Raw genomic sequence first — 26,706 nt, 5'->3', positions numbered from 1 at the left:
CTCCCTAATTCCTGTTTCCCCACACGTAGTTATATTTCCTCCTTGCTAATTTCCTCCATTTCAGTTATAGAGGAAATGGATTTGAGACTCATCTCCCATTCTCCTCGCTGCAGCCCTCCCTGGCAGTACTTGTCTCAGGGACTAGCTTCCTGTGTGGACAGCAACAGGACCTAGAGTAAGAGTGTTATATGGTAAGGAGGCCCCCATGGCCAGCATTACCTCTTCATTGCTGGACTGTGGGAAGGTCCAGAGGTAGTGGTGGGTGCCCCAACTACTTAACTGACAGGAGAAATGGCTATTGATCAAACAGTAATAGTACCAGGCAGTGTAGATGCAGCAGGTCAGCCCTGTTTATATCACGTGAGGAGGTAGGAAGGTAGCGTCCCAGTCCTGTAGGTGAGGAAAATGAAGTGCAGAGAAGTGAAATGATTTCTTTAAGGTCATGAGGCTAATAACTGGGCAAATAAATACTTGAACACAAGCATTCCAATTCCAAGTCCAATGTTCATCTTGCTACACAAACGACATCATGTACTTGTGGAAACAGGTCCTTGTGGGAAAGTTTATAATCTTCTTGGAGATATAAGGCTGACACATGTAAGATGCATAATAGAAAAAACTACAAGACTGGGTGCCCAGATACTGCAGGAAAAGCTATCAGTCAGGAGAGAAGGGAGCACAGTTGTTTGAGACGGGTTCATGGAGGAGGTTGATGAGAACAAAGCCTCCAAGGGTAGGAAGGATTTAAGCCATGAGGGAGGAGAAGGAAGAGTCAGCAGCAGAGTTTAAGTGAGGAGGATAAGCTTGAGACATTAATAGACCCTGGGATCTGGCTGAGGCAGATGTTCTCTTTGGTGAGCAGAGAGATTGCCATTAGGTGGGAAAGAACAGAGGACATACTATACTGCTCTCCCTGTCAGGCACTTATGTGTGTGGCCAACAGGTACAAGTCAAGTCAGAGTTTTAAGAGGTTCTTTTGAAAAGAAAAAGATGATGGCATTTGTTAAGACTAAACTATCCACTGGGAGCCACAGAATCTAGCCCTGTGCTTACATTACCACCTACACTGTAGGACATGATATCACATTACATTTTCCTTTACTCCCACTAGAATGTAACCTTGTCTCTCCCACTAGAATGTAAGCTCCATGAGGAAAGGGACTTTGGTTGGTTGGCCACTACCTCTCCAGTGTCTGGAAGTCAGCTTGTATTCACAAGAGCAGCACGTAAGAGCATGGCAGAGGCCCCAAAGCTGAAGCTCCCTCGGATGGTGAGATTCCAGATCGCTAGCAAGTCCGGCCTCCCATGCGCTAACTGCAAGGCCCCGTGCTCCCCTGCCTCTGCCCACCAGTTGAGGCCTCTCCTTGGGAACAGGAACCTCAGCAATTTTAGAAGAAAGCCCCCTGGTTCTCAGACAAACATCCAGCTGGCTGTTCAGCTGGGACCGAAAGGGCCCAAAGAATTTTCCCTTTAGCACACACAGTTTCCAGAAAATGGGTTATCTCTTGTCTCCTAAAACAAGACTTGGGTTAAGCCCTTACATACCTTCCGTGGCACTGTCGGAGCTGCTTTGCCAAATTCGCAAAGTTAAAAGTGAATTTTTTTTCTTTTGCATTTCTGTACAGTTGTTTACTTCATTTTTTCCCATAGAACTATTAGGTACGTAGGCATGTATGTACTCATGCACACAAATGCAAAAGCATCCTGTCTGTCTGAATAGTTTTCCCTCACTCACAAGGACAGGTGCTTCTGTGGAGCACCCCTTAGCTCTCTGCTGTGCATTACAGGGGGGTTTTTCATCATATAAATCGGGAAGTGGGATTGAATGAAGACATTTTCCAGCTAAAGTATTAAAAACATTGCTTGGAGCCAGTTTCTTGAATAAGGGCCTCTCAATCTCATTCTCTGCAACCACATGCAATTTATATGTAATACTGAAACAAATTCAAGGGCTTTTCCTGCAGCCATCTTTGTGAGTAATTTGCAGGCAGCTCCTCTTAAGGACACTGGGAAGGGAAAAAAAGTGAGCTTAACAGCTTTGTTTGTGGCTAGTGGGCTGTTCTATTTCAGCTCCTAACAGCTAGTCATACCCTCCATTCAAGGCCACTCGGGAAGCAACAACGACAAGCAACAACCATCTGGCCTCCTAGCTACAGGGCAAGATGTGTTAGGTTGGCATAAGAGCCTCCCCCCCATCCTTTTCTTTTTTTTTTTTTTTGAGATGGAGTCTTACTCTGTCGCTCAGGCTGCAGTGCAGTGGCGCAATCTCAGCTCACTGCAACCTCCACCTCCTGGGTTCAAGTGATTCTTCTGCCTCAGCCTCCTGAGTAGCTGGGACTACAAGTATGTGCCACCACACCAGGCTTATTTTTGTATTTTTAGTAGAGACGGGGTTTCACCATATTGGCCAGGCTGGTCTCAAACTCCTGACCTTGTGATCTGCCTGCCTTGACCTCCCAAAGTGCTGGGATTACAGGTGTGAGCCACTGCGCCCTGCCAGGCATAAGAGCTTTTAATCATACACCACAGTTTTAAAAGTTGGGGGAAGGTCGGGTGCGGTGGCTCATGCCTATAATCCCAGCAGTTTGGGAGGCCAAGGCGGGCAGATCACGATGTCAGAAGTTAGAGACCAGCCTGGCCAACATGGTGAAACCCTGTCTCTACTAAATATACAAAAATTAGCTGGGCGCAGTGGTGGTGCCTGTAGTCACAGCTACTCAGGAGGCTGAGGCAGGAGAATCACTTGAACTCAAGAGGCAGAGGCTGCAGTGAGCAGAGATGGCTCCACTGCACTCCAGCCTGGGTGACAGAGTGAGACTCCATCTCAACAACAACAACAACAACAAATTGGGGGGAAATTCAGGAAGCGTTTCTCAGCAATTTAGAATATTTCAAATCAAAACCCATTTTTTTAGAGTAGAGGAGAGAGTACCTGTAGCATTAAATTTTGACAACTATCTAGTGACAGTGATATAGAAACTCCTGGGGCAGACAATTCAAATCCAAGGTTCAGGCCAACGCTGTTGCTTTAGCGATCACCTGCGCACCCTTTCTTCAAATATCCATTGCTCTGGAATCTTAAGTCAACAACAGTTCATTGTAGAGAGGGACAAATAGCTGAAGATTGAAGATGGAGCTTTGAGACCAACCCTCAAGAATTTTAAATCATCTTATTTACGTGCATGGCCTACTTTTAATAAATGAAAGCTTAATGCTTTTGAGCTGGACTGGATGTGTTTGGTGCTTGTAGCTTTAGTAGGTGGAAGGGTTTTATTTTTGTCCCCCTCTGGTAATCAAGTCCCAGAGCCTCATCTATAGCCCCAGTTGACATTAACTCCTTGGCATTCCAACCAGAGCTGGAGCGTTCCCTCAAAAGACTCACGTGTGGGACAGAATGAGGTGGAAGATATCAGAAGCAGAGGAGCCCCACGTCACATGCCCTGTTGCTCTGCCATACACCCAGGGGTGTCTGATCTTCTGGCTTCCCTGGGCCACACTGGAAGAACTGTCGTGGGCTACACATCAAATACAGTAACACTGGCCAGGTGTGGTGGCTTGTGCCTATAATCCCAGCACTCTGGGAGGCTGAGGTGGTTGGATTACTTGAGGCCAGGAGTTCAAGACCAGCCCGGCCAACATGGTGAAATCCTGTCTTTACTAAAATACAAAAAATTAGCCAGGTGTTGTGGCGGGCGCCTGTAATCCCAGCTACTCGGGAGGCTGAGGCAGGAGAATCACTTGAACCCTAGAGGCAGAGGTTGCAGTGAGCCAAGATCATGCCACTGCACTCCGGCCTCGGCGACAAGAGTGAAACTCCGTGTCAAAAAAAAATTTCGTAATATTTTAACAAAGTTTATGAATTTGTGTTGGACTGCATTCAAAGCTGTCCTGGGCTGCAGGTTGGACAAGTTTGCTATACACTTTAACCCCTCACATTACATATGTCTCTTCCATAATAAACATTTTGAAAATAGTAGCAGAAGCTGAATGATTTTTCAAAGTATCCTGAGACTTTTCCGGAGGACATCATTACAAAGAACACTGCTTTAGGCAGAGAGGTTAGGGTCTGCACACTGTTTTCAGCTAATAAGAGCCTCTCAATGGTTCGAGTTTATTCTGCTGAGCATCAGTGAAGAATGACATTTCAAGAAAACCATTGCAGCGGCAAAGGCAGATTTTGTAAAGATATGAACAAGAAATGGCAAAGGTTGGAATTTAACACTTCGCTGTTGATTGTATTAAATCATTTTTATTTTCTCACCATTGGGGAAGAAAAGGCCTGGCCAATGTAGAGCAGGAGATGAAAGCCCTTCCCTGGTGAGCTCTAAACTGTAGAACTCTCTGCCTGCAAGTGAGGCCTCACGTGTCCTTGCCATGCCTGGGACACAGTCACTGAGGTCAGGACTGGCCTGGGCTGGTCAAATCCAGGTCTGATAGGAACGGGACCATCTGGGAGGAATCAAAGTCCGCTATGGAAAATTGCAATAAATTCAGAGCGCAATGAAGAAGTCTTTTGGGATCCAGGCTCAAGCCTCTACAGAGAACTGTCATCTAACAGGCTGTCTTTCATCCCCAGGTCACACCCTGCTGGGGAAGTAGAGAGCTACCCAAACAAAGCCAGGCAAGGGGCCAACATCTGGGCCCCCCAAGCTTCCTCCCACCTTACCCCAGGTGCGAGGAGGCTGCCTTGGCTGAGGCATCACAGAGAACCTGGAGGCAATGGGTGCTTACCTAAATGCAAGTCCTTGTACCTAGAGAGAAAGGGCAGGGGTGTCTTTCCTCTTTTTAAAGTAACAATGTCATGACTTCCTGCTTTCCAGTTGAATTTGAGCTGCCTCCTTCTCAGTTTGTAGCCAAATGAGATGAACTAGAGGGAGGGAAATAATGGAGGAAGGAGGTCTTGTAAGCACCATTCTTTCCCTTGAGTGACTGAATCCAAACTCTGTGTGGTCCCCTGGACTCTCTTCTAGAAAATGGGGCCTTGCCTCAGAGCAAGGAACATGTGTTCATCTGGAACTCAGACTCTCCTGCGCTCTTGCCAGTGAACACTGTTGCCTGGGCCTCGGCTCTCCAGGCAGTGTATGTGTCCTTGAGCCTGCACATGCTGACAAACCCCTGTGTTAGAGGCCGCAGTCCCTGTGGCAGTAAATGCTGATTAGTGGAAAAGAAAATTCCAAAATAAAACAGTCCAATCACTTACTTTAACAAAAGATTTATTTGAAACAGGTTTGCGCAGACATACACCAGTCAACAGGATTGATCAAAGCCACAAATCACTAAATTCTCCCAAAACTTCTAAAAATACAAGTAGATGCCCTTCATTTGTATTCACTCCAGGAGGGAACCCAGTGCACTATAATGTGCTGCTGTAATTTAACAACCAGAGGACATTAATAGGACGTGAAAACGGTAACACTTCTAGAGGGAGGCAACAAAAAACCCCACACACCATAGAAGTGCTCCCCACTCTGCTGGGAGCCAATTAAACGTGCCCCCACAGCCCTGCTTCCCTCTGCATCACCAGATTAAAACCTCCCCATCGCAAACAATATTTAAGCAATCCAGGCACAGATGTGACAGCAGACAGGAGAGCACATGGCTTTGCTCGCATGAGAAAGACGCCACAAAGATGATGCATTTGAACAACAATTCAGTGACCGGCAGCCCCATCCTGCAGCTGGCCCTGCTGCAGCTGCCTGCGTGGCCCTTGAGAGGGAGGCTCAGAGGGAAGCGGCATTGCACGGGCCTGAACTTGGCCATCTCGGGCAACAGGGGAGAGTGGGGCGGGAGGGGAGAGGAGGAGTTTCAGTACTGACATTGATTTTATCCATGAAAACCCAAAAGTCTTTACTGTGTAGGGAAGAAGAGAAACTCCATGACAGGGCTGGTTTCCTTTTTTTCTTTTCTTTCTTTCTTTTTTTTTTTTGTTGTTGTTGGTGTTTATTGATTCACCTATAAACCACATATCAGGCTATCTCTTAAGAATAGAACAGACTCCAATCCCATTGGAAGTGAGTTCGCAGCCTGCTCTCTGGGCTGTCTCCCTCTTTCCGGCCTTTTCTCTTTCACACGGAAGAGCTTACCTATAAAAGGCTCTTGATAAGCTCTCTTGACCCCCAAGTTTCCTGGGCAGGGTTATTTGGATAGTGCTATTACTCCAACTTTCTTCTTCCTCTTTCTGTCATAAATCAAAGCCACCTGACACTTTGCGCCCGACTTTTAAAACAAACAGGTCTCCTTTCTTTCTTCAGCCAGGTCACAAGAACTGCCTATGGGCTAATCTTGAGAGCATGTTTTTCTTGGTCTGAGGCCTGGGAGAAAGAGCAGAGTGGATATCTCAAAGGCAACTAGAGCCCAAGATTGTCACTTGAAAATGCGCCAGCCTGGGTGTAAAAAGAATCCCTCTTTTGTCTCTCCTCAGTTGGGAGAGCCGAGGTGTTCCTCAGAGGTTAACACTGGATTATACACGGGGTGCGGCGCGGGGGAGCTCGCCCTTCTTTTCTGCTCCCATTTGTTTGTGGCTTCTGCCCATTAAGATTTATGCTGGCTCAATGCCCTTTTCTCCTCACTCAGGGTTACATCCCAGATTCACAAATCACTCATAGCCAACAAATTAAGAGAGCTTTAAACAGAACATTAGTTACAGACTGGGCATTAAATGAAGATCAGGTAAGGTGAAGGGGAATGTACTGATGGACAACTTGGGATGCTGAGAAAAAAAAATAAATGAAGGGTACAACACATCGAGCGTGCTGGTCTGTTAACACCTTTCAAGAATACCTAATGATGTCATTATGGGGGTCTTGGGCCCTCACCTCCGAAACCCCTCAAAAACCCTTCTAATAGTCCTTCTTGGCCTTCAGGATGGAAAAATGACTAGAATGAGGTTAAATCTCCCCCAAGGCTATACTGAGACAGTTAACTGCCTTGAGCCAATGAAGAACCAAAAACAAACCCAACTGATATAGATTTTCTTTTTTTGAAGGGAGGGGGTTTTAACTGTTCCCATTGTGATTATATATGCCCGTATAAACATTTACATGAAGAAAGCATTTCTTGAGTGTAACAGGGGATGCCATGTTTTGACTCGACCTGATAAACTCATTTCTTTGCCAAGTTATTATTTCAGGCTCTGCTTAGCCACCATTTCCCTGTTCACATTTTTTTATGGATCCCAGGAGATGAAGACTACATTTCAAACGCTGAAGTTAAATCACTCCTTGAATTACTTTGAGACGATGACCCTGGGCAGTAACTCAAACCCTGGTTGAAAAGTGTGCAGTCCTTTCACACGTTCAAAACTAAAGACCACCTTATCCTATAGCAGTGTTTTGCAAACATTCAATTCAGCTATGGTCTAAGACATAAATCCCTTGGAACAGAGGTACCTGATAAAAATGCTTTATGGTTCCAAATGACAAGATTAAAGGTCATTATTATAACAAATGGAAATTATAGACTATAACTTTCTTTTTAAAAAATTCAACCTTAAAGCCTGTAATATTTACATACATATGCATTATAAGACATTAGTTACCTAGACTCTTTTCCCCCCATTTTTCACTGCTTCTTGACAAGTTATTACTGATTTTCACAGCCAGCTCCCTATAGTGAGACAAACCTGAAGCCTTGTCAAGGGAAAGAAAATGTCAACAGAATTCTCAGCTGAGCTCTCCCAAAGCCCAGGTTCACTTCTCAGGATATTCCTCTACAAGTGTTAAAAGAAACAGCACTCCTCGCTCCAAAGCATGTTTTGCATGGTGTGCCAAACCGAAAGAGTTACCATGTTTTTGTTTTCATGTGTGCATGTGTGTGTTGGGAGATGGGTGAACATAACCCTGGTCAAGAAGCCTGGAATATTCTGCATTGAGGCAGGACAGACACATCAGCTCCACTCCTAAATTATGACCGAGCCCGTTCTGATCAGCACAGAGTATTAATCCAGACTACTCTGCTCTCCTGATACGTGTTTTCCACAGCTACCCTTGCTGGCATGTATCAGTGTGCAGTGGAAACCCAGAACTAAGCCCACAGTATAACTGGTCTCTTCCTTTTGCAGGGTCATCCAGGAGAAGAGAGACTTAACACAGGACTGGGCTGTCTGTGTACAGCAGTAGACCAAGGGTTAGCCTGAGTGGATTCTGCCAGTTTAGCTCAATCCAGAGTCAGGCCCTGGAGCGCTAACCGAGCGTGACCTGCCAGCCCGTGAGTCAGTGAGTGTCTGGCAGAGTGACAAGCCCCATGTGGCATTTTTGCTGAGCTGACAGCCAGCGTATGCAACTTAGTCCAGTCCACCCTGCCCCAGGGGAAGGGTTGTGTGTGACACTCTGAACTCAATTTAAAGATAGGACAAATGACACAGCCCCTGAGTTGGCCCTGGTTAAATATTATACATCACACGCAGTGACAGCTGCTCCTCCTAGAAACCCAATTTAGTCATTCGGCTGTAAGAATGCTCAACCACACGAGAGGATAGAAAGGCATCTCTTCTAATGTTTTCTTCTGTGTGCATCTGTCATCATTGCAAAGATTGTTTAGTCTACTTCTCAAGAGAATAGGAAAATACACCTGTATCCTTAAATCCCAGAAAATATGAACTCTAATGTAAGAAACAAAAACCCTAAACAAACACAAACACACACTTAAATACATAATTCTGATTTGGAAGGCTTCAAGTTCAAGACACAGCTAACTGTTTGACAAATAATTCAATTTCTAATCCACTCTTTCCAAATAGGCTTAGTTCCCAAATGAAACAAACTATGAATAGTTAAGATGCCTAATGCACATTCAATTCCAGTTTTCGTTTCTCCTCTGTATTTTGGCCATCACCTTTCTGGGTGTGCAAAGAAACCATACACCTTGGTTTGTCGTGTTAGTCATAGGCACATTTTGTGTTATAGTTCCTGCATGACAGTCCTTCCGTCTTGCTGGGTACTCTGATATTTAAAAATGTTCTGTGCACCTTGGGGAGAAAGAAATGGCCCTTTTTGGAGCCTCACCTGTGAATTGCATTGTTCTGCTGCCCCTCAGGCCCTCTCTGCATCCTGGTCACCTCATAAGTGAGGATGAGTTTTCTTAATCAATGCAAATCATATTTTAAATTATTATTTCCATGCCCAGTAAGTTGTAGATTTCTGACAAAAAAGGGTTAGGAAGCAAAGTGCACTAAAGTGTTATTTCCTAACTTAGCACAATTAGGATGAGTCAATCCCTACAGGGTTGACTCATCCTCTGACTCTAGAGCTAAGAGTGACAGGTGTGCTCCTTCGCTGCACAGTCATGTGATAAATTCATTCATTTCCCCACAGTGAAAATCCAAAACATGCTCTCAACTCCCATTTTTCACCAGTTAACAGTTGCCCACAAGTATTTAGGCCATCCAAAAATCTGGTTTGGCAACCAGAGCAGAGAACAGGGCTCCAGGCAGGTTGTTTAGTAAGGGCTCCAGGTGCTCACATTCATGCCTGAAGACATCTAGGTTCTGTTGAGATTTAAGTGTGGGACTCTGCAGTTGGGAAAGTCAGTGATTCCGTTCTTCACTTCCTTGTCTTAGATAATTCAGGATATGCCATATTCTGATAGGTACCTGTGTCTAACACTGATGGGATACAGAAAGGAAACCATGTCAGTATATTTTTTAAAAAGGTGTTTCCCTGAAATGTTTGGAATTCTTTTCAATTAGAACTGTGTGTGAAGGTCTTGTTTAAACTCTCATACACGCTGGGCTGATCATGACAATTGTCTGGGTCTCAAGGCTTATTTCAGAGTTTCTACTGCAACGATCTGGTGGCGATTCCTCTGTGTCCTCCTCTCAGTGTCTCCGTGTCCTTCCTTCTCCTTCTGAGGACTTCTGTGGTCATCTTGTTCTCCCCACTCAATGTCCTATACTCTTGCATCTGGGTTTACTCATCCTCTGACTCTAGAGCTAAGAGCGACAGGTGTGTTCCTTCGCTGTGCAGGCATGTTATAAATTCATTCATTTCCCAACAGTGAAAGTCCAAAATGTGCTCTGAAACAAGCATGGGTTCTAATGTAAGTGGATGCCAAAGGCCCAGCAGTCTGGATGTTGGGAAGGGAGTATTCAGAGCCTGACCACGGCTGGGAGTCCTGAAGGGGTTCTACCACCACTCTGACCTGTGGGGTGGCCCCATGTCAGACAGAGGCAGAGAGACGTTTAGAATATATGCAGAAAGGCTATGTTTCTTTTCTTTCTTTACAGAACGAGAAGGGCGGTGGAAGAAAGAATTTTTCGCATCTGTATCTGAGTCTGCAGTGGAACAAGGAAAGGCGCGGGTTTGGGTTGGCTGCCCATCAGCCGCCATGCACTGAGTGGTGTGGCCAGCCATGCAGCAGGTGTGGGGGTGAGGGGCGCCTGGACACGGCGGCAGGACTGGGCCGAGTGCACCTGGAGAGGGTGCGGAAGACTCTGCCAGGGCATCAGTTGGTTTGCCCTGCTGGAAATGTGGCTAAGAGGTTCAAATAAATGTTCTCAGGTTGACCACCCCGATATAGAATTTTGTGATTTCACTGCAATCAAGAAGTTTATGCCAATTTTACACACAAAACAGGAATCAAAGCAGGAGAGCAACCTGCCTACAGTGAAGTCTGCATGTGGCCCGTTGGACTTAACCTGTGAGTTAACTCAACAGGAAGCAAGTGTGTCCTGCTCCAATTACACAGGATGGGCCTCTCACGCAACATAAAACTCCTTTCCCTTTCTCCCAGGACAACTAGTACTGATGTTTAAATATTGGTGAAACATAATGTTTTTAATTTCACACCTCACAGAGCACAGTTGAATGCTTCATAACGACATAAACAAAAGTTAGGCTAAGCACTGCAGACGAGTTGGGAGGGCAAAGATAGCTTCCCCTGCGGTCTGCACTCCAGGTTTGCGAGGGAATATGTAACTAACAAACTGCTTGGCTAAGGCCACAGAAATGTGTTTCCTGGTGTTTTGGCTGCTGACGCCAGTCTTTTCTGACAAAGATGTGTTAACACTGGGTGCAACAAACTGAATCTCTTTCCCAAGATCAGTCAGGAAAATTCATGTCTTATTTCTTCCTGGATTTCTTTTTGGTGGTGTCATAAGCACGGATGACTTCTTCCTGACTCACAGCTCCGTGTTCTTCTTGAGAAAAAGCATACCCATCTGAAAGTGAAGCACACAGGAGAAACTGGTTAACAGGAGAATTGGGGGAGCACACTAGGTTTAAAATAAGCTGCTTTTTTTGGCAGTGTGCGGGTGAGTGCGACATCTGGCCTCCTTAGCCTTGGATAGGTGGAGGCTTGAGATGAAGAAACCTGTGGCCATGTGCAGGCTAACCGGGGTCCCATGGTTCTAGTTGCTGATGCCGGGAAGGGAAAGGCTCTGAGGGTAGGTTTCCTATTTCTAGGAGGCTGCGGCTGAGCTCAGTGTGGGAATCACACACAGTGGGTCACTGGTCCCCGACTCCACTTTCCCACTGCCAATTAAGAAAAAACACTCCTGTCTGCCTGATGCTGTAGGACAGCCGGCTAATTTATGAAGCTGTAAACATGCCAGGGAAACACACACACAACACTAATAGTGCAAGCTGGCAAAATGCACGTGATGCCTGGAGCCTTCCTGTTTGTTTATTTGAGACAGAGTCTTGCTCTGCCGCCTAGGCTGGAGTGCAGTGGCGTGATCCCAGCTCACTGCAACTTCCGCCTCCAGGGTTCAAGCAATTCTCCTGCTTCAGCCTCTTGAGTAGCTAGGGCTACAGGCATGCACCACCACGCCCAGCTATTTTTTTTTTTGTATTTTTAGTAGAGACGGGGTTTCACCATGTTGGCCAGGCTGGTCTCAAACTCCTGACCTTAAGCAATCTGTCCACCTTGGCCTCCCAAAGTGCTGGGATTACAGGCCTGAGCCACCACACCCAGCCCTGTTTTTAAATCAGACTGATCTGGACTGGTAATAAGTAATCAAAGTAGGGTTGTTTCCATGTAAAGAAAAAGATTACACAATAAACTCAAAAGGAATTTAGTGATTGATTGGACCTGTGGCCACACAAAGACTGTTCTTACACAATCAGTTCATATACTATTAATAAAATAAATAATAGCCAAGACTCATTAAATGCCATGTGTCTAAGACACTGTGCTATAAAATAAAGCTCATTTAATCCTCCCAGAAACCCTATGAGATAGGGGATTATACTCCTCCCACTTCACAGATGAGAAAACTGAGGCACAGAGATTTTTGTGACCTGCCCAAGGTCACAGACCTCGTGAGTGGCAGAGCTGGGAAGCAAACCCAGGGTCCACACTCTAGAGCTGAGAAACAGCTTTAGTGTTCACAAGCCCAGAGTGGGGCTTTTCTTCCAACTGGCCCTTCCCACAGAAAGACATTTATAAAGCCTGCTCTCCATTGGCTAACCCTTCTGTGTCAGGGGTCTGGAAAAGTCCCACAGCTCAATTAGACATTCTGGCCAAAAGACAACACAATAAAAAAACCTGACAATCTTGAATTCCATCCATGCATGCGTACAACTTATCAGGGGAGCTGTGAGTTCACTGTCATACTCTTTAGAAGGAGAAAAGAAGTCAAAAAGGGTGCCCATGAATCAGTTCCTGGACTGCCTGTTAATTTCCTGAGGCATCTGGCTTAAAAAGGAAATTTCTAGAGTATCAAGACATACAGTAACAAGACAGAAGAGCCCTCGTGGGATGGAGAAGAGGAGGAGACTTTAAAAGAAGACACTCAGGCTGTTTTCTTACTCTGTGTGTTCCCATAACTGAGAGTCCCGGTCCTGGGCTGGCTTCCCGGCTCTTCCAGAGAGCATGCCTTCTGGCCACTGCCTGAGAATCCCAAAGGCTCAGGGGGGTTATCGGGGGAGGCAAGGGCTTGTCTGCAGAGGTGGCCTGAGACTTGACTGAGGACATGGGCTGAGCAGCAGGGAGGAGGGCCCAGACCAGTGAGGCCACGGGAGGAAGAGACAGTGGGCGGGAGAGAAGGTGATACAAGCTGAGCCAGGGTGAACAGAACAGAAGAGAACAGAACAGAGAGGAATCTTCCACAGGGGGCTTTTGTCTACTTGCTCACCTCCATTTCTAGCAAAACAAAACCTACAAACCAAAAATTCCCACCACATGGTAGCCACAGTGAAGCAGCTCCCAGACCATTGTGAGCCCTCAGACAGCTGGGTACAGGAGCAGGTGGGTGTCTGAGCCTGAAGGCAGCATCAGCCTGGAGGGGAGCTCCCTTGGGGGCGGATATGCTTGTGCCAGCCTTGGGCCCACACCTAGTGCACTTGAACTTCCTGACCAGGTAGGTGGCTGTGCTTTGATTCTCAGGGCTTTAGAGTTTTCACATGATCTGCTTCCAAGCACCGAAGAGCAAATGCCACCACTCCTGTTCTCCTAAGAGCTTTTGGATTTTCACCAAGTTGCTTAATCAGAGATTAGCAGCAGGGACAAGGAAACCTCCGTTGCCCAGCTTTGGAGGTGCTGCCCCGGCCTCCTGCCTCCCTCTGGCACCGTGTGGCACACACACTCTCATCCCCAATCCTGTACAAGCTGCCCTTTATGAAGCATTTTTACTGCAGTCCAAGAGGAGACGCCTTTCCTTGGGATGTTTCAAAGCAAAATCTAGCAAATAACACTGCCTCGTCTGCTCCAGTAACAAGGCTATGTACTGTGGTCAACTTGGACAATTTCCATTCTCCAGTTCTTTAACAAGGAACGTTTCTAGTCCACATCTGAAGTCTTCCCGAGGGGGCCTGGCAGAACAGCAGCTGCAATGGCAGGGTCGTCACTGGCTCCACAGCTGCTGCACCACTCCCGGGGGCTGCTCCTCAGTCCTACAGAAGTGGTTCTGAGTAAAGAACAGTCACCCCAAAGAATGGGACATACTCTTTATAAACTCTTCCGGTGGCAAGCTGAGGACTACTGAGCTCTCCACCCTGAAGATGTCTTTCTCCACTCGCTTGTTTTCATCTTAGATTCTGGTGGCCCCAAGTGGCTGCAGCATGGGGTCGGGGTGGTGGCCAGGAAACAAAGGGTGGTTCTAGTCCTTGCTTGCTGCTACTTGTCCATGTGACTTTGGGCTCTTTAAGCTCCCTGGGTCTTGATGTACTTTTCTGTAAATTAAAAGGCCTGGACCAGGCAAGGCCCAAGTTCTCTCAACCTCCAGTCCTCTCTATGGGCTCCAGGACATGTTCATGGCCCGTCACACCCAGGCTGCAGGATTCTCTCCCTCTGTCAGTGCTAGTTCACACTGCACCAACACGGAGGCCTCTGCATCCGCGTCAGAAAAGAAAGGGTCGGTGTCAACAGTCCATCCAAAAAGAACAATTAACTACCTATTATATCTCTTTTGGCCTGCTTTTTTCTCCTGGTTGGAGGGAACTCATGGAGACATAAAAATAAATTAGGGAGTGTCCTTTCGGGAAAGGTATCCTAGCCTTTGGAATAGTCTACTCCCTGTTCAAATGGAAGGTGCAAAAGCCTTTTCTTTTATTTATCTTGTTTTCCATAACATGCCTGTGTCTACTGGAAACCCAACTCCGGGGGTTTCTTCAGCTCATAACTCTGTCACTTCTTCTGTGTGCATTAGTGCCATGGCCACAAGGGCCTCCCACGGGATTGCAGCAGGATGATTTAGCCCCTCTGGGATGGGAAGGGTTTCGAGGTTTCCCTTTGAAGAGACAGGCAGAGAAGAGTTCCCCCTCCTGTTGTAAACCTCCCAGGGTAAGTAGAGCAGCGTGAGGTCTGTGCTAAATGTCTCCCACCATCCTCCCTAGTTCCCTTTGGCTGCACCTACCACCACATTTCCAGCGTGTTGTACGCTAAGACTTTCTTAACTTTAACCGAGAATGAAAGTGGACTCTACAATTCAAGAGTGAAAGGAGAATGGCCTGATAGGTTTATCTTGGGAGAGGGAGTCCTCCCATGTTCAGATAAAATTTCAGATTAAACATTTTCCTCTTAGAAACCAGGCCTGGTGGGAGTTAGAGCTGTCATGGGAGGAGTTTTACTGGAAAACCAGACACCATCACCCCTCAATCAGTCCTGCCTGCCCAGCCTCTGTCCCACCGGATGAAGATACAGACCTGCTCCCCAGCTCTGCCTAATGAACCTTTAACTGTCATTTGCATCCAAACGGGGAGCTCAGAGGAAGCCTCCAGCTCTTTGCACTCCCTACTTTCACTCATGTTTCAGGAAGTCCTAACAGCCAGAAAAGTCCTGATGGGGGCCTGGAGGGAGCTCTCATGGACCCAACTAACTGAACTTTCCCTGGCTGGCTTCCTAAAGCATCTGCTTTCTTAAATAGCCACAGCCAGAATGGAGAACAGAATCGTGTAGGTGAAAGGAGGTGGGAGGAAAGACGGATTTCTTAGCTGTTTTGTCTTCTCCGGGTAGAACATTTGGTGAAATCCATAAAATTATGTCTTTTTTTTTTTCATTATTTTGGAATAAAACTCCCCTTAAGTAGCATTCCTTTGAATCTGTGCTCTGATAGCATCTTAATGAAAATAGCAGTTTCCTGTCTGGAAAGATTCCTAATAGCCATAGAAATGAGAAGACCACGGGGACAAAGAGGAAATCAGACTGTGTAGGAAATGCTGATTACAAATATTGTATGTTGGTGGCTCACAGGAACTAAAATACTACCAAGATTAGAGTTTTTCCTGCCAGTTTCCTGGACAGACCCAGGCGGAACATCAAAGGCTGAGACCTGCTATATGCCCATCCTGCACCCCAGGACCAGCTCTGACCACCCGACGATCTTCTCTGGCTGTTAGTGACAGAAACGTCCTAAGTTATCCATCAGGTTCTGGTACTAGTCACTGAGTGTTTAAAAAATGTGGTGTGATTTTAGAAGCCTTCTTATTTCTTATATTTATTCAGTAGATTTTTTTTTGGCCTTCAAAATATTGACTTAAGAAAAGCATTTAGTAGTTGTCTTTAAGACATTTATGACGCGCCCATAAAAATTCTCATTCGGTCTTTGATCACAACATATATATCGTGTATATTCTGTCTATGGTTATTTTGAAACATTCATCAGAGAGGCAACACGGCTCAACAGAACAGACCCTGTAGAGTTCTGGGAACCTGTATGTGTTTTCTCTGTGTCTGGCATACAGAAGGTGCTTTACACATGCTGTCATGAAGACTCACAGGACTGTGTAAGATGTATATCATTAAAATTCTTTTTTCTCCATAGGAGAAAATAAAAATTTAGAGAAATTAAGTTTCCCAAAATTATTCAGCTAATGGCAGAATAATAATACCCAACATTTATTGGACCCTATATTGCCTATATAGACACTTTATCTTTATGATCTCATTTAATCCTCCTAATTGAAACCAACCCAATAGTCCCATAGACAGTATTGTTTTTGTTTTTTTTTGTTTTTTTAACATAGAAATGACCCTTCTGGTCTTAAAGCTTGACATTTGTATTTGTTTTATCTGAGTTCCTTCCTTAGGTAGGGACCCACAGGCCTCTCGAAAAGTAGCAAAGATCTGAAACTCACCCAATGATCTCATCCAGACAATGAGATGCTAAGCCCCTCATTCATCTTGATTGCTTCCTTACCCCTACTGATTCCTGTTTTCTTACACATTGTTAACATTTCTTCCCTGCTATATAAACCCCTAATTTTAGTCAGTCAAGGATATGGATTTGAGACTAATCTGCCACCTCCTTGGCTATAGCACCAGATAAAGCCTTCTTCCTTGGCTATAATTGTTGTTTCAGTGATTGGCTTTCTGCGCAGCTGTGGGTGGCAGGACCTACACTGAACCTCTGGCATCCAGTAAGTTCTCATATTACCCAATTTTACAGATGCAGAAGCAGACATTAAGTAACATGCCCAAGGTCACGAAAAAGCAGGGGAGCAGGGACAGGAACCCAGGCAGCCCATCTCCAGAGGGCTGCCCTACAGTTAGCACTCCTGTCCCATCAAACCTCTTGACTTACCTCTCTTTTGGGCCAGAGTCTGAGGCTGCAATCCAGACCTCATGGCATGCCACTGAGCAATGCTGGGCCAGCCACTTTCTGACCTGAGCCTCTGCTTTGTGTCCTTGGGGTGGCATTACCCACCTCCCAGGGCAGTGGAGCATTAAAGGACAGAAGCATGTCAGTCCCCTTCTTCCCATACGATTCCACATGGGAAAGTGAGGACAGGGGGTAGATTACTGAAAAGCAATGATATTCTGTCTCCCTCCTTCTCTCTCCATTGAGAAAGTCTGCAAATACCTGTTGACAGGCAGAGCTCAACAGAACACAGATCCTTCACTGCCTGTACTGTGTGAACAATGATTCTTCACGTTCATAAATCTGTCTCTTTCTTTCTTTCTTTCTTTTTTTTTGGACCGAGTTTCGCTCTTGTTGCCCAGGCTGGAGTGCAATGGTATGATCTCGGCTCGCCGCAACCTCCGCTTCCTAGGTTCACGTGATTCTCCTGCCTCAGCCTCCCAAGTAGCTGGGATTACAGGCATGTGCCGTCACGCCCGGCTAATTTTGTATTTTTAGTAGAGACGAGGTTTCACCATGTTGGTCAGGCTGGTCTCCAACCCCTGACCTCAAGTGATCCACTCACCTCAGCCTCCGAAAGTCCTAGGATTACAGGCGTGAGCCACCGCGTCCGGCCCAACTCATCTCTTTCTACCAGTCGTTTCCCTCTAAACTCCTCCGGAAGGGAAAGGGAGGCAGGGAGTAGGTATGGGAGGAAAAGCTGGCGTGTGCACGTGATGGGGGTGGAGAGGGGGCTGGGGAAGGCCGCAGGACACAGAGAGGCAGGGCTGGGTTGGCCTTGGCCCTGGGGAAGGTGGCCTGGATCTGCCTCAGCTGGGATCGGATGACTGGATTGCTAAAAACAAGCCCCTGAGCTCCCCCTGAGCTCCAAAGTCGGGGGCAGGGGAGACGGGATGTTTCACAGCCTCCCACTCTCCTCTGGAATCTGGAGGTGGGGGCGGGGGTGGCAGGGGGACGCCAGGCTTAGACGTGGGGCAGCCTTCCTGGGAGAAGCATGATGTTTTTCCCCAATGATGGTCATTGTTTCAATCAATATGGCAATACTACACAAAACAGTTCATATTGCTATCTTTAGGGGCAACAGTTTAAAGGTCATACTGCTTCAACCTTAAAAAAGTCCTCTTGGGAGGCTGACGGAAGGATCATAACCACACCAGGATTTTAAGTTTACGGATTTTGTGGTCCCAGGGAATTGCCTACACTCAAGCTGCACGTTCCTGGGGCCAAATACACATTTTGCAGTTCCACTTCCAAACGCACGCCCCGCCCCCACCCCCCGTCAGCACTCACCCGGCCCCCCATCAGCGCCCGCTCCCCCAACTCCTCATCAACCCCCGCCCCCCACCGACACCCACTCCTCCATCAGCCCCCGCCCGCGGTACTCACGCGGGACGCCCTGCTGCAGGGAGCTGCCCCGGAACAGCGTCGGGGGCGTCTTCCGGCCCAGCCTCTTGATCAGGCGGTCGCGCTCGTTCAGCCTGCGGTTAAAGCAAGCGCGTCAGTCTCTTGTCACCTGAACACTCGGGTTGCACAAGGAGACAGAAGGGGGTGGGGTGAGGTGGGGGATCACCTCCCCACGTCGGGTAAGGCGTGGTGCTTCACCAGCGGCCCGTGATTTCCAGCAGATGCCATCTGGGCGCCTCAATGCTGGCTCCCTGTTGTGGAAAACGCGGTTTCCAGTCCCTCCCTTAGCCAGCGCCTCCTCCTCGCTGAAGTGTGCATGTGCCCGGTCCATACCCGCGGGACCGTGGGCTTTTCAGGACACTTCTGCAAGGAGAGGCCTGTTTCCGGGTAAACGTCTCCGCGCCTCACTCCTGCCTGCAGCCCCCTGCCTGCACGGGGTGAGAGCCCCGCGGAGGCCTCAGGACCCCAGCCACAGCCCAGCTTCGTTCTGCAGAACTTGATTATTCTGAACCCCAATGAAAATCAAGGCGAGTTTTCTTCTAAAACAGACGGCTAAGGAGCAGTCCCTGCCTTTCCTGAACCTATTCCCTTCAAGGTTGCCACTGCTGTGAAGACATGTGGAACTGTTCTGGAGCTTGGCTATTTCTATACTATTTTATTTTTTTAAAAAGATGGAGTCTCACTGTCGTCCAGACTGGAGTGCAGTGGCACAATCATAGCTCACTGCAGCCTCGAACTCCTGGGCTCAAGCAATTCTCCCACCTCAGCCTCCTGAGTAGCTGGGACTCCAGGTGTGCATCACCACACCTGGCTAATTTTAAACATTTTTTGCAGAGACAGGGCCTTGCTTTGCTGCCCAAGCTGGTCTCAAACTCCTGGCTTCAAGTGATCCTCCTGCCTCGGCCTCCCAAAGTGCTAGGATTACAGGTGTGAGCCACCATGCCCAGTCTGTTTATTTCTATAAACCCAAAGGGACTGCTTGAAAACTGCCCAGGCAGGTCAAAGTGCTTTGATTTTTACTATCAGGCTCTCATTTCGCTTGTCATTACAGGAGTTTGCCAGTGACCTAGAGGCATAATAGATTATGGGCTGAATGGTGTCCCCTCTAAACTCACATGTTGAAGTCCTTACCCCTAGTACCTCAGAATGGGACTGTATTTCAAAACAGGGCCTTTAAAGTGGTAATTAAGGTGAAATGAGGTCATCAGGGTGGGCCCTAATCCAGCATGGCTGCTGTCCTAATAAGAAGAGGAGATGAGGACACAGGCATACACGGAGGGAAGACCACAGAGCACACAGCCACCTGTGAGCCAAGGAGAGTGCTCGCATGAGAAACCAATCTGTAGATAGCTCCAGTATGGACTTCCAGCCTCCAGACTGTGACAAACTCAATTTCTGCTGTTTAAGCCACACAGCCTATGGCACTTTATTGTGGCAGCCCAGGCAGACAAATACAGCCCCCCTCACGTTTGTGGGAACGTGAGGGGATACGGAGTTGTAGAAGAAGCTGCAGGTGCTTGAATCCCATGTACCCCGCCCCCGATCGATCAGTGAGCCTGGAGCCTGAGGAGGCCCCTCCCATGACTGCAGACCCACCTAGCTCCCTGGCTCTTCTTCACAGTTCTTTGAGCTGAAGTTCATTTTGAATTTCCAGGAGAGGGCATTTCTGAGTGCCTTGGTTGAAATAACAATGTTTAATTCATTACCAATTAAGGGTGAGCCTCAGCTAGCTAAGCTTGGCAAAACGTCTCATGGCTGAGGAAGAAAAATACTTTCTCCATCCTTTCACACTGGTCCTCCCTCCCGTCTCCTCTTTCTTCCATGGGCCAAATTAATCTCACCGGGTCTGGCTGAGCAATTGCCCTGGAAGGCATGGATGTGCAAACACAGGAGGAGTGAGCCCGTGGCACCTGTCCCTCTGTGTAGCTGCCATCACCGACTGTCCATAGCTCCCTGTGCTGCCTGGTTTCAGAATGTGGCAGGTATAAAGAAGGGCCTGTCCTCCCTGTCCAACACGTGCCCAGCACTGGCCATGACTCCTGCACAAAATAAAGGGCACTGTGTGCAGAGGGGGCCCGTCACCCTGCCTGGCCCCAGGGTAGCCTCACCAGCCAGGCCCCACATGGGGACATAATGGGCAACTGACACATTATTTTCTCAGAAGCTGGAGACCATGCAGGACTAGGCTCTGCCCCCATGCCCCTGGACCACAGGGACATGCCTCCTGAACCACCCTGGCCATCCCGGAAGCTCCTCCTCATGATGGGGCTTATGAGAATGTCACAGATCCTCAGAAATGGGAGGGATCATTGAAATTATACATGTTGGCCTCTCACCAGGCGGGTGAGAAAACAGACTCAGCTGTGTCAAATAACTTGACAAAGGTCAGATGGGGCTTCGCTGGCAGGGCCCCTGTGCTGGCAGACGCTGCCTAGATGCCGCCTAGAGTGGTGAACGCTTTTCTCTGTCTTCTTTTTTTAAAATTAATTTTTTTTCTTTTTGTTTTTGAGACAGAGTCTTGCTTGTTGCCCAGGCTGGAGTGCAGTGGCGCAATCTCGGCTCACTGCAGCCTCCGCCTGCCAGGTTCAAGTGATTCTCCTGCCTCAGCCTCCTGAGTAGCTGGGATTACAGGCACTTGCCACCATGCCTGGCTAATTTTTGTATTTTTAGTAGAGATGGGGTTTTGCCATGTTGGCCAGACTGGTCATGAACTCCTGACCTCAGGTGATCTGCCCACCTCAGCCTCCGAAAGTGCTGGGATTACAGGCATGAGCCACTGTGCTCAGCCTATAATGAGATATTATTTAAAAATGTGACTTCTTGCTTCAGAGGGACCCACTCTGTGCCGCAGCCCTTCCTCCACCCACTGTGAGGGGTCCGCAGCCAAGGAGGTACACCCTCCCATGGCCCAGGCCTGCCATCCACCACCTCAGTTATTTGGGACCCTAGAAGTCCCTGCTCAATGACCACCCAGGCCTCCATCCAAGGCTAACTTGACTCCATCCTGAGCTCCATCCCCCTAAAAGCAGACCATATAGCCAATGTGCACACCCCAGGTCTGTGGGGGTGGCCAAGGGGTGCTTTTTGCATGGGGATGTGAACAGAACCTGGATGTGTGGGCTGGGATGTTCACCACACCACACGTGTGCAGATGCCCTCAGTGCAGGGCAGAGCTGGGGTTCTGAAGCATAGAGAGGGTGTGCAGGGAGTGAGCTCTTTCCCACGCTGCCTTGCTCTGGCTAAGGCCTTCAAATAAGCCAGGAATCAGGAAGCGCACCAGGCTTTATGAAGGTGTCACTATGAAGGGACAGAATTCTTTGCTAGCTTGATTTGTAACTTTCACATATTTATGTGTGGTTCAAGGTCGCCACTGGTACTCTTATACCAAGTCCTGCAAATGTCAGGACCAGGCCTAACTACGATTACTTCAGATTTTAATAAAATAATAAAGTCTTAAATATAAATTCCTTATACTCGCCATTCTTCTCCCTTCCATAAAAAAGAAACAGCTTTCCAGTCTATATTTCATACTGTTGCTTCATAGATATGTATGGGTAATTAATATCCAATTATATTTAAAAATACGTATAAATGGTGTCATTTATTTTATGCTTCCTGTTTATCATGTTTTTTGCTTTTATTTTTTGGTTTAGAGGAATACTTTATTATTTATTTCAGTGGTCACCCTTACATTTCTGGCCTTCATATTTGACAAGGTCAAAAGTTAGAAAATAATTTAACCCCCTTCTTCAATAATGCAAACACTTCAGAACACACAACTCTGATTTTTCCATCTCTTCTTGTCTTCAGCACTGAAGGCTACTCAGTTTGCCATTTTTTGCAGGGAATCTGTCTTTTCCTTCTGGTTGCTTTTACAATAATTCCCTTTGTCTTTGATGGGCTGTAGTTTCATGACAATATTTAGTATGACTGGTTATAGGTTTGTTTTTATATCCTGTTCAGCTGCTCAGGTCTGGAAAGCTACAACAGCTTGAATGTTTGTGGATCTTCACTTACAGAAAACACTGAGATTCCTGCCTCCCCTCCGTTCTCTTACCTTCTCCTGGAGCTTCTATCTACAGTATCTCCATATTGATCTCATTCTATCTTCCACATCCCTCAATCTCTCCCATGTTTTTCATTCCCCTTCTCCCTTCAGCTTTATCTAAACTACTTTAAAATTTTCTAATATGTTTTAATTTAAATCACTGGACTTTTCATGTCTATATGTTTTATTTTTCTTCCAAATCCACCTGTTCTTACATACTACCCTTCTCTTGCTTTTTGATATCTGTATCTTCTTTCATCACTATTTTATAGAATCTTTCAGACTTTCCTTGCAATTCCAGCTAGTGGGAAGCTAATTTTCCTATCCTTAGTACAGAAGGACTCTCTACTTCATTGTGGTTCATTTCCTGTGTGTGCTCTAGTTCTTCAGAATGAGTTTTCTTTTGCCTCTGCTAGGGCCCTATGGGTTACATCAATTTGTATATTAATATATTAGCATGTAGCATTGGGAAGCCTGAAATTGGACCTCTCATATAAGCATGGGCTTCCAGTTTCTAGTGGGTAATTCTTTCTTTCATCTATTTCCCTGGGCACACAGGATGACTCATTGCTTCTCTGTCAATCTAAGGAGAAAAATTTTTCTAGTTTCTGTTTCACTAAAATGGCATCCCTACAAAATTTGCAACTTTATGCATAGGGTTTTGTTATATCTCACATGGGACTAAGCTGTTCTCTCCCTGCATTAACCCCTGAAACCTCTGCCTCTGAGCCCTTTGCATGGTCTGATACTCCCATGCAGCCTCCTTGGCTTCACCTCCTCCAACCCTGCTGGCTTTGATGCCTCTGTTTTTGGTATCTGGATTTACTTCTCGTTCTTTTGAGCTTAGTTATGTTTTGAGAGCCTGCCTTTGTTTATATTTCACCTAACATGTATGTGTGTTTGGAAGGATCTTTTTTGAGTTAGCTCAGTCCATCATATTGACTCTACCTGGTTTCTATAAATAATCTGTTATTTCACTGAACCAACTACTGGAAAACACCATGTCTACAGAACAAGATCACAGAACTATTCTTTGCAGAGTCTTGCTATCCTTAGGAACAGCCTTTTCTGAAACTTTTAAAACAGCAAATACGTGACAAAGCTTTAGAGGTCATAAAACAGGAACCAGAGCTTATAAAAACACTCTACTGGAGGTGTAGGAAGCACTGATTTCTCCATGCACTCCAATGTTGAAATGTCAAGGAACATTATTTTTCCAATTTACCCTTCTCTTCTTTGGAGGAAAGGAGACCATTGTGAATAGTTGTAACTAAAACTTCTCATGAACAATAATGTTGGAAAAGCTCAAGATTGAAATGGGTAAGAAAGGATAACATTTACCATTTACAATATTATATCATCTATATATGGTTTGGAAGCTATCTGTTCACAAAAACAAAGTAAAAAAGGTGAACGAAACACAACAAAATATTTACTTTGGTTAATTCTGAAATAATGAGAAGAAAAGAGGAGTACAGATTGGCACAGAAAAAACAATTTAGATCTATGTTTTCCTTTTTTTTAAGAGAGAATCTCTTTAAAATACTAAATTCTAGCAAACTAAATTCAGTATATGAATACTAAATTAACAAAATACTAGCAAACTAAGTTTAGTATATTTTAAAAATTATATACTATGACCAAATGAGATTTATCCCTGGAATGCAAGGGTGGTTCAACATATAAAAATCAAGCAATATAATATACCGCATTAATAGAATGAAGGAAAAAATATCACATGATCATTTCAATTGATGCAGAAAAAGCACGTGACAAAATTCAGTACTCTTTCATGATATTTTTATTGTGGAAAATGCTAAAGATATAAGGGAAATTCCTTATCATGAAAAGAGCATTAATTAAAAAAAACCCAAAGCTAACATCATACTTAATGGTAAAAGACTGAAAGCCATCTTTCCATGTTCAGGAAGAAGACAAGGATGCCAACTTTCAGCACTTCTATTCAACAAACTTACTGAAGTTCTAACCAAAGCAGTTTGGCAAGAAAAAGAAATAAAATACATCCAAATATGAAAGAAAGAAGTAAAAGTATCTCTATTTGTACATGACATGATCTTATATGATGAAGAATATACACAAACACACACATTCAAATTACGGGAGTTAATAAACTCAGTAAAGTTGCAGGATACCAGGTGAACCAATAAAAATCAGTAGTATACAAATATAATAGCAATGTACAATCTGATAAGAAAATTAAGAAAACAATCCAATTTATAATCAAAAGGAATAAAATACTCGGGAATAATTTTAACCAAAGAGGTGCCACACTTATACATAAAAAAACTATAAAACACTGCTGAAAACATTAAAGACATCCCAAATAAATTGAAAAATAGATTGAAAGATGATACTGTTAAGATAGCAATACTAGTCAAAGTGTTTTACAGATTCAGTGTAACTCCTATCAAAATCCCAATGGTTTTTTTTGTTTGTTTGTTTGCAAAGATAGAAAAGCTGATCTTAAGATTCACATGGAATTATAAGGGACCCAAAATAACCAAAATAATCTTGAAAAAAGAACAAAGTCATAGAACTCACACATACCTATTTCAAAACTTATTACTAAACTACAGTAATAAAAATAGCATGGTACTGACATAGACTTACAAATCAAGAGAATATAATTGAGAGTCCAGAAATAAACCCATACATCAATGGTCACTTAATTTTTGACTTGGATGTAAAGACCATTCAATAATAAAAGAATAATCTCTCCAGCAAATGGTGCTGGGACAACTGGATTTCTACATGCCAAACAATGGAATTGGGCCCTTCCCACCACATACAAAAATTAACTTAAAATGGATCAAAGATATAAATATATTTGAAACAAATGAAAATGGAAACACAGCATATCTAAACTTATGGGTTGCAGCAAAAGCAATCTTAAGAAGGGAACTTATAGAAATAAATGTCTATATCAAAAGAGAAGAAATAAACAACCTAATGTTACACTTTGAGGAACTACAAAAGGAAGAACAAACTAAGCCTAAAGTTGGCAGAAGGAAGGAAACAAAAAAGATCAGAGCAGAAATAAATGAAACAGAGACTACAAAAACAATGGAAAAATATCAGTGAAACTAAAAGTTGTTTTTTTCCAAAGATAAAAATCTACAAACTCCTAGCTAGACTGACTAGGAAAAAAAGGAGAGACTCAAATAAAGTGAGAATTGAAAGTTGAGACACTATAACAGATACCACAGAAACATAAAGTGTCATTAGATATTACTACAAACAATCATATGGCAACAAATTGGATAATCTAGAAGAAATGATAAGCTCCTATCACAACTGACCAATAACAAGGAAGGAGATTGGATCTCTAGTGAAAAATCTCCCATCAAAGAAAAGGCCAAGACTTGATGGCTGCTCTTCTGAATTCTACCAAACACTTAAAGAACTAATACCAATTCTCAAACTTTTCCAAAACACTGAAGTGGAAGGGATACTTCCAAACCCATTTTACAAAGTCAGCATTACCCTGATACCAAAGCCAGACAAGGAATCACAAGAAAAAAAAATTACAGGCTAATATCCCTGATGACTATATATGCAAAAATCCTCAACAAAATATTAGCAAACTGAACTTAACAACACATTGAAAGAATCATTCACCATGGTCATATGGGATTTGTGCCTGGGATACAAGGATGGTTAAATATACACAAATATATAAACACACTACATTAACAAAATGAAATATAAAAACCATGTGATCATCTCAATAGATGCAGAAAAGCCATTCAACACCTCTTCATGATAAAACTCAACAGATTAGTTATAGAGGGAATATATCTCAACACAATAAAGGATATATGACAAACCCATAGCTAACATCATACTCAATGGTGAGAAGTTGAAAGCTTTTCCTCTAAGGTTAGAAACAAGACAAGGATGCCCACACTTGCCAATTCTTTTCAACATAGAACTGAAAGTCCCAGCCAGAGCCATTAGGCAAGAGGGTAATACAAGGTATCCTGATAGGAAAGAAAAAAGCAAAATTATCTCTGTTTGTTGGTACACATAATGTTATGTATAGAAAATCCTAAAGACTCCACCAAAAAACTGTTTAGAACTGATAAATTTAGTAAGGTTGCAGGAATCAAGATCAACATACAGGAATGAGTAGTGTTTTTATATATTAATAATGAACTATCCAAAAATGAAATTAAGAAAGCAATTCCATTTACAAGCACAACAACAACACAAAATACTT

At 45.0% G+C, this 26,706-nt stretch overlaps 1 protein-coding gene across 2 annotated transcripts in view; it reads right to left on the bottom strand.

The window, feature by feature from the left end:
* Window positions 1-8,642: 8,642 nt before the first annotated feature.
* Window positions 8,643-26,706, bottom strand: part of ATP8A2 (ATPase phospholipid transporting 8A2) — a 648,977-nt gene continuing 630,913 nt past the window's right edge. For both annotated transcript variants that reach the window (XM_522636.9, XM_009426757.5), the window contains exons 36-37: window positions 18,401-18,492; window positions 8,643-11,155 (exon numbers count right to left, since the gene is read on the bottom strand). In XM_522636.9, coding sequence (XP_522636.4) covers window positions 11,058-11,155; window positions 18,401-18,492 — 190 coding nt within the window. In that variant the 3' untranslated portion in view covers window positions 8,643-11,057. The remainder of the gene's footprint in view (window positions 11,156-18,400; window positions 18,493-26,706) is intronic.

Source organism: Pan troglodytes, chromosome 14 (genome assembly GCF_028858775.2).
Source record: "Pan troglodytes isolate AG18354 chromosome 14, NHGRI_mPanTro3-v2.0_pri, whole genome shotgun sequence".
In the NCBI taxonomy this organism is placed as follows: domain Eukaryota; kingdom Metazoa; phylum Chordata; class Mammalia; order Primates; family Hominidae; genus Pan; species Pan troglodytes.
This window is presented reverse-complemented; position numbering and strand designations above follow the sequence as displayed.